The 8,806-nt window shown below is 39.2% G+C and overlaps 1 protein-coding gene across 1 annotated transcript; it reads right to left on the reverse strand.

Annotated features, from left to right (window-relative positions):
* Window positions 1-6,353: 6,353 nt before the first annotated feature.
* On the reverse strand, window positions 6,354-8,070 carry LOC133668346 (probable aspartic proteinase GIP1). The gene has a single exon (XM_062088124.1). It carries the CDS (start codon window positions 7,838-7,840, stop codon window positions 6,506-6,508), a length of 1,335 nt encoding a protein of 444 aa, XP_061944108.1. The 5' UTR covers window positions 7,841-8,070; the 3' UTR covers window positions 6,354-6,505.
* Between the last annotated feature and the right edge of the window lie 736 nt (window positions 8,071-8,806).

The following is an 8,806-nucleotide window of genomic DNA, read 5'->3' on the forward strand; positions in this document are numbered from 1 at the left end:
TTAATCTTTAATCATATATAAAATGTCAAGACCTTGTTTTAATTTTTTTTTTAAAACATGCTTTTAAGACCATGATGAATTTTTATTTAAAAGGTAGTGTTTGCAATTTACAAAGCGTCCCGGCACTTGGAGTTCCATTTATATGGTCAAGCTTGCATTCTTTGGTAATCAATAATGTGAAGAAGGAAAATCAAGGAAGATCCTGGTGCCCACTCTTGCAGGGCCTTCCAGAACTCTGCTGAATCTGTTTCATTGTTTGTGGCATTTAATATTATAGATTCCTGTTACTTAGATATCCTAGCAGTTATAGTACTTTACACTAGTCTTTTTCACTTGAACTCAGCGAGAGAGTGTAATCGATGACTTCAGAGCTGGAAAGACATGGGTTTTGATTGCAACTGATGTGCTTGGTTGGGGTATGGATTTCAAAGGTGTCAAGTGTGTGATTAATTATGATTTCCCAGATTGTGCTGCTTCATGCATTCACAGGATAGGTATGTTTCTGAACCTCTGGATACACTCCTATGTCTATATGTGAGGTGATTGCATATAAGGTCATTAAAGTCTGACAAAAATGGAAGAAGCCATAACCATGTTATGAGCACCAATAATAGTGAAAGACATTTTGATCCAATTTATCGATCTGTCAGCCTTAGGCATTGAACTGTCATTTATTTTAAGAAGATCCCTTAATTTCCTTACTTTCACTGTGCCTTGAGTGTCTTTAATTCTGATTTTGTACGATTTTCATCTGATAGTTCCTTACATCTGTTTCAAGCAATTGTTTTTAATTATAGTATGGAATTGAATTGCCACGTTGTGAGTATCATTTACAAACGTAGTAGAGAAATATGAAAGCAGTGTGTTGTGGAGCTTGTGTGGATTAATAATGGAGTTGCCAAAGAAAAAAAAGAGAAACAGTTATGGGAACCCATCTCCTCTTCCTTCCATTGTTGCGCAAGTTGTTGATTTTGGCCACTAAAAATGACCCCAAAATCAGAATTGGAGGAGCTACGATTATTATTATTATTCTCTTGAAGACCAATACTGGTGGTGACGCTAGGAGAAAAGGACTTGTAAGAATCTTGCAATTGTTGTTTCTTGGCTTAGCAGCAAGATTTGGAAAATTAAATGGGTTGAATTCTTCATCATCGTCATCAAAAGTCAAGCACTCAAAAGGGCTTTCATAATTCTCAACGATGTTGATACTGACAAAATTAGCTGTATTATTTCATTAATCTGAGTACAAGATATAGAGATACAAGGGACTATTCAAGGAAGCTAATTAATGCCTATACAATATTTTCGGCTACAATCATGTTGTCCCTTAAGGGAAGGGATTCCTAAGTCTAAGCTGGCTAATTGCGTAACTCACGCCAACACTCCCCCTCAAGTTGGTGAGTAAATGTTCCTAACACCTAACTTGTTGAGTGAGTTGTAAAAGTCTCTACTGGAAACCGCTTTAGTAAGAATGTCAACCAGCTGATTTTCAGATTTAACAAAAGGGAACTGAATAATCCTTTCTTCCAAGTTCTGCTTGATGAAATGTCGGTCTACCTCCACGTGCTTGGTGCGATCATGTTGAATTGGGTTGTGAGATATGTCAATGGTAGCTTTGTTATCACATAATAAATTCATTGCAGAGTCAGGAGGGAAACCGATCTCTGTTAGCAAACTTCTAAGCCAAATAAGCTCACACAATCCTTTCGCCATGCCTCGGAATTCAGCTTCAGCGTTGGACCGTGCCACTACCTTCTGCTTTTTACTCCTCCATGTAACTAAGTTTCCTCCCATGAATGTAAAGTAGCCTGAGGTAGATTTTCTATCCAAGATATTCCCTGCCCAGTCCGCGTCCGTGTACCCCTCAATTTTTAGATGGGCATTCTTAGAGAACATTAGTCCTTTTCCAGGTAATGACTTCAAATAGTGAAGTATTCGAATTACAACACTCATGTGGTCTTCACTCGGATTATGCATAAATTGGCTTAAAATACTAATTGCGTAGGCAATGTCTAGATGAGTGTGAGATAAGTAAATGAGTTTCCCTACTAGTCTCTGATATCTCACCTTATTTGCTGGCACCTGGTCCAAATATTCTCCAAGTTTATGGTTCTGCACAATCGGTGTATCCACAGGTTTACACTCGAGTAATCCTGCTTCTATCAATAAGTCTAGTACATACTTTCATTAAGAGAGAAATATGCCCTCTTTTGACTTTACCACCTCTATTCCTAAAAAATACTTAAGTCCTCCCAAGTTCTTCATTTCAAATTCAGTAGACAATTGCTCTTGTAGCCTTGAGATTTCCTCGGCGTCATCTCCTGTAATTATCATAGCATCCACATAGACTATTAATGCTGTCACCTTGCTTTGTCGATGCTTCAAGAAGAGAGTATGGTCTGAGTTGCTTTGATGATAACCATACTTCCTCATAGCTGAACTAAATCGGCCAAACCATGCTCGCGGTGACTGTTTTAGTCCATACAATGCCCTTTCCAGTTTACAAACAATTTTGATCTCAACAAATCCTGGAATCCTGGCTGAATATCGATGTATACCTCCTCGTCGAGGTCACCATGAAGGAAAGCATTTTTTACGCCTAGTTGATGTAGTGGCCAGTCCAAATTTGCTGCAAGAGACAGTAATACTCGAACGGTATTCAGTTTAGCTACTGGTGAGAAGGTTTCTATGTAGTCTGTGCCATACGTCTGAGTAAAACCTTTCGCCACCAGTCTCGCCTTGTGTCGGTCAATTGATCCATCTGCTTTGTATTTTATAGAGAAAACCCACTTGCATCCCACTAATTTTTTTCCTTCCGGTAATGGAACCAACTTCTAGGTATTATTTTTCTTCAAGGCTTCTAGCTCTTCTTTCATTGCTTTTGCCCACTTTGGATCAGATAACGCCTCCTCAACACTGCTAGGAATATGGCAAGAGGATAGTGTTTGAGTAAAGGTCTTGAGCAGCTTGGAGAGACCTTGAGTGGATACATAGTTTGCAATTGGATATTTGGACTTTCTTTCTTCTTCCTCTGGGGAGTATCTGTTTGGTGGTTTCCCATGATTGTGTCTAAAAGGCAACACATAACTAGTAGAAGAGTTCAGAATATTAGCATGTAAAGTTGCAGTAGGGGTACTCACCTCAATGACATTCTCAGTAAGAGGAGTGTTTTTGAGTACTGAGGAGTGAGGGGACTGCAAGTCATTTCCAGGTTCTTCATTTCTCAATTCGACATGCTCAATTTCCAGTTGCAGTTCATCCTCTCTATTTTCAGTTCCATGCTTAGTATTGCGGCCCGTTGGTTGTTCAACCTCTCTGTTTCCAGTTCCATGTTCAGTGCTGCTATTCACGGTTCTATGCTCAGTGTCATGTTCTGGTTGTACCTCGTGCAGTTCATCCTCTTTGTTTCCAGTTTCATGTTTAGTGCTGCTATTTTCAATTCTATGCTCAGTGTCCTGCTCACAACTATGTTCACCCATAGGGGTCATCAACCAATTCGACTATTTTACTTGAGTAATCTCCCCTTGAAGTGAAGAATTGGGTACAGGTGAAGGGAAAAAATTTTCGGACTCAAGGAACGTAACATCCATGGTGGTATAGGTTCGATTTGTTTTGGGGTCATAACACCGGAAGCCTTTTTTATGCAAACCATACCCCAAAAACAAGCACCTAACGACACATGGTTCCAGTTTTGTACGTTGGTTCTTGTGGAGGTGGATAAAAACAACACACCTGAAGATTTTAGGAGGAAGCATCAATATTGAAGGAAGGGATATATGAGTAGAGAGGGTTTGTAAAGGGGTTTTAAAGTGTAAGATTTTAGATGGTATACGGTTGATTAAGTATACGGTAGTAGCCACAGCATCCCCCTAATAGCAACTTGGCACCATTGCTCCAATGAGCAGAGCACAGGCTGTTTCAAGTATATGCTGATTTTTCCTTTCGGCGATACCATTTTGCTGTGGTGTTTGGGAGCATGAGGTCTCATGAAGGAGGCCATGTTGCTAGAAATAGGCCTGAAATCTTTGGTTGATGAATTCACCACCATTATCGGAACGAAGAATTTTTATCTTAGAAGAGAATTGAGTTTGAACCATGGCATGAAATGCTTAAAAAATAGCAAAAACTTCATCTTTGGTTTTAAGTTGATAGAGCCACGTCATTCGAGTGCAGTCATTGACAAAAATTACAAACCAGTGGTGACCAGAGGAAGTAGTTATCGGGGATGGTCCCCACACATTTGAGTGTATCAACACAAATGGAGTATTAGTTTTATTCAAGCTAACTGGATAAGAAACTCGGTGGCTTTTAGCCTTGATACATGTATCACATGTGAGGTTGGCATGCTGCAACCGTGAAAACAAAGATGGAAGTAGATGCTGGAGATAGCCAAAGGATGGGTACCCCAAACACCTATGCCAAAGCCAAATCTGTTCATGACTACTAGTTTGATGGTGCATGTGATTTGCTTTGCCTAGGCTGAAGTCATCCAGGTAATATAGTCCCCTCCCTCTTAGTACCACGACCAATAATCTCCTTGCTGAAAACATCCTGAAGGAGGCAAAAAGTAGAGTATATCAGTACAACACAATTAAGTTCTTCAGTAACTTGACTCACAAACATCAACTTATTGGAGAGTGAGGGAACAAGAAGTGTGTGAGACAAGGAGAGGGAGGGAGACAGGGGCACAGTTCCAGTCCCTGTGACTGGGTATATTGCCCCATTGGCATTGGCAATGCAAGTCCTCCTTGGCTGAGTTATGTTGGAGAAGTCATGTGGATCATATGTCATATGATCCGTTGCTCCGGAGTCGATAATCCAAGCATTATCATGTTGAGTACTGGAGCTGGAAAAAACATAACCATAATTACCTTGATCTGGGATTGAGGTAGAAGATTTAGCTAATGGAATAAGGGATAGGTAAGAGTCAGTTGTGGCTATCGCCTTTGATGGCCATAATAGCCCCACTAGTCACTACTTCTGCTCCCAACACCATCACATATTGTCTAAGATCTTCCCTTCGAATGTGAGCATATGCCTGCTCAATTGAAGGGAAGGGTTTCATGCGAAGAACATCGCTTTGAACATGATCAAGTTGATCATCTAATCCATCGAGAAACATGTACACTCGCTCCTCCTGTAGGATGAAGTTATATCTTTGTATGTTAGTAGTGCATTCCATTGGATTTGGTCGACGAAAGTCAATCTCTAGCCACAAACCCTGTAGGTTGTTATAGTATTTCTCTATAGATCCGCCTGCTTGTTTCAATCGAGATACACGACGTCTGAGTTCGTATACTTGCGAGGTGTCCATTCCATCAAAGTATGTTGTGGCAACAGAGTCCCATACTTGCTTAACTGTTAGATAACGAATAAAGTTCACAACCAAGGACTGGTCCATGGAGTTGATTAACCAACCTTTCACCATGGCATTCTCAGTGCGCCACTTACGAAAGAAGGGGTCTGTTTCTGGTGGTTGGGGGTAGTCTCTATGGATGTATCCAAGTTTGTCTTTTCCAGAGATGTACATCTTGACAACCTGGGACCATAACCCATAGTTTGATCCATTCAACCTGATGTTGCTTGGAACCATCAAGGAATCATTGGGAGAGGTCTGGACCCTTGTCAAGACCTTTGTCATTTTTTATGTCAGATTACCAAGGATAGTTTTAGTGGAGTCAGCCATGGAGGCCATGCAAAAAGAAAAAAAAAAAACTTGACCCCTGCTTGATCAAAAAACAGGAAACCCAAGATCCTGCTCTGATACCATAACAAAATTAGCTTTCTTCCTGTATTATTTCATTAATCTGAGTGCAAGATATAGAGATACAAGGGACTATTTTAGGAAGCTAATTAATGCATATAAAATATCTTCGGCTACAATCATGTTGTCCCTTAAGGGAAGGGATTCCTAAGTCTAAGCTGGCTAATTGTGTAACTCACGCCAACAGATACTGCTGTTTCATATTTTTTTTAAAATTAATATTTGTATCGGATTAGTTTGTATGTATCTCGATTAATTTTACAGGCCTATAGTTAATAATTATGTACGTTTCCAGTAGTTTTAAGAAAACTCAAACTTTTAATTATTAAAAAATTAATTTAAAACTTAACTACTTAAATTATTTATATAGATTTGCTACTGCTGTTTCTGTTTGTAGTGGTAGTAGCAGAGTTGCAATTGCTTACTGTTGCATACAAATCTCTGTCCATTTTTATAAAATTAGGGGGGCCATATAAGTGGGAACTAATGTAGTAAAATAAAAGTGGCTGCATGAGTGGAGCCTATTTTGATGACTTAAGTTGGTCGCAACAATTGTTTTAAATTTAAGTTGACCACAACGACACGATAATTATGTGAAATTTAAATTCATTTATTTGAGAACACGAACTTTTATTACAAAGCTAGATAGGCCTGTCTTTGCCCCTTAGCTTAACGAAGGTAGAAAAACTCAACGAAAGCAGGCAGACAGTACATGATGGATGGTATAAATACATCATCTTTTTATACTTTTCTCGTAGGAAATTTGTAGTCGGCGCAATTGGTCCCCTTGGACAAAATTGATGAACTGAAACCCAGTTTCTTTGACTGTAGATCGAATTGTAGCAAATTGTCCTCCAACTGCAGACCACCAATCATGATCGATGGGCCATCAATCCCACCATCCACAAAACCCAAGCACCAAAGATCAACACTCTTCTTTGTAACCCTCACCATAGAGTTCGATCCAAACATCTTCCAAACCACATCTTGTCTATCCAACACAAGTTCGATTATTGGTACAGCCGGTCCCATTTGTGTAGTCTTCACAGCACCCGCAGGGTAGCAGACTCTGAATGGCTTGACAGGCTTAGTTGTAGTAAGATTGAAAGCAGAGGAAGCTGCTTCCTTCAAGAAAGCCAGAGAAAAAGCCTTGTAAATAGAACTCTGTAACTTCGTGTATGGCACAAGAGTGCTGATCCTGGTCCCCCCAGAACCAGACTGATCATCAATGGCCAACAGCGCTTTGTTAAAGGCCACCATCTTTCCGTTCACTTTTATGGAAGTCAGCCCTACATAATATTCAGGAGAGAGTCTGTGGGTATTTGGATCAGAATCTCTTCCAAGCGGGTTAAAAATAAGAGGAGTGTAAAGAAGTGATTTTGAGAGGTCAATTCCATGCAAGAAATTATAAGGCCCCTTACTACCGAAAAGAGCCACACCAGGTTGAGAGATGGATCCTGACAAGCACATAGCAAAACAATTTGGAGAGGAAGAGAAGGCTTTATTGATCTGTACTGGGATTGAGAGGTTTGAGTTGCCCAGGGAGGCTAAGCCAGTTACACCCTTAGCCAGGCCTTTCAGAAAACCAGTTCGGGAACAGGAAAAGATGAAATTATCGATCGAGGAAAGAGAGCCTAGGTTATTGAGCAAGGCGAGATAGTCAACAAGGGCGTCGTTGAGGCTATTAACTTTTTTGTAGTCAACAGTTTCGAGGGGTTTGTCAAGGAGGAAGAGGAAAGAGTTGTTTGCACAATTTGGACCCGGTGGACCGTCGCAAATGTCCTCGCAACCATAAGCACTAAGAGAATTAGCGATGGAACTGTTACAGGGGACATGTTGGTAAGTGGAGGAAATGTAGTCGTCGCAATTTACCCAGCTGTATGTAGCACCAAGATCCAAGACCAATTTGGTGGGCATGAGAGGGGTTTTTAGGTATGCAGTGATGATATATTGGCCGGTTGAATGGTCCTTCTGGATTGGCGTTTGGAGGGGCGTTTGGAGGGGAGGAGCTGCTTGAGAAGGGATACACGATAAGAGGAAGAAAAAAATCAGAAGAGGGACTGCTAGCTTTGCCATTGATAATTGTTTCGAGTGCTGTTGAGAGCAGGACTAATTATGATCTAGATAATCATGCGAGAGTCATTTATAGAGTTGGCATGGAGTCCTGTGTTACATGGGAAGTACGTGCATGTTCTGTTCTGCCGGCGATGAATCTCAAGATCTCTCTGTGTGCTGCCCATGACGACACACCGCTTAGGAATTTTGCCTACTGTAATTGACTTGACTCGATAAAGAAGCAACTTGTAGCATTCTGTGAGTGTGTGTCTTGTCTTCTTGGATAACACTACAGTTTCCTAAAAGTTGATTGATATAAATGATTCTTTAAAAAAAATATATTGGAGAAACGTGTTTTGACTTTTGGTCAACGCATATATATTCCCTAATTTTGTAAATTTCAATTTTTTTTGTAATTTATATATCTTGAGATTTTAGTTAGTGTTTGGCAAAGTTGCTGGCTGCACGTTTCTCAATCTTTTTTTTAATTATACTGGGCTTTCCTTCTTTAACTGGCACTGTTTTTTATTTATTTAGTTATTATTTTTTATATATATAAATAATATAATTGTATTATACTTATAAACAAACTCAAATATTAGGATTTTTTTAGATGATTAGCTATATTTTTAACTTATGTCCATTCTTTTTATTTTTATCTTTAATTTTTTTTCTTTTGATTGAATCCTTTTATAGCCTAATTAGATTAGATTAAGTTTGAAATTATGGTAAAAAAATTAAATTAAAAAATAGAGGATTGAAATGTAAAAATCAAAGAAAATATATGGTTAATCCCAAGTTCATGATTTCTTTTGTCTAAAAATTTATTTTATTTATTTTTCAATCCATTGGTTTAAGAGAGTAGCGAGAAACTCACTAGATAACAGCGTAGGAAAGAAAAACTTGTCGGTTGGTCATATTCTAGCAAAAAAAAAAAAAATCAATCTTGGTCTCAATGATTCCATTCGATAAGAGAAGTTCCATTGA

The sequence above is a fragment of the Populus nigra genome, chromosome 11 (assembly GCF_951802175.1).
Source record: "Populus nigra chromosome 11, ddPopNigr1.1, whole genome shotgun sequence".
NCBI classification, from domain to species: Eukaryota; Viridiplantae; Streptophyta; class Magnoliopsida; order Malpighiales; family Salicaceae; genus Populus; species Populus nigra.

What these genes read in the sequence shown, in the direction of transcription:
- LOC133668346 (XM_062088124.1), bottom strand. Translation starts at nt 7,840, where the DNA reads ATGGCAAAGCTAGCAGTCCCTCTTCTGATTTTTTTCTTCCTCTTATCG.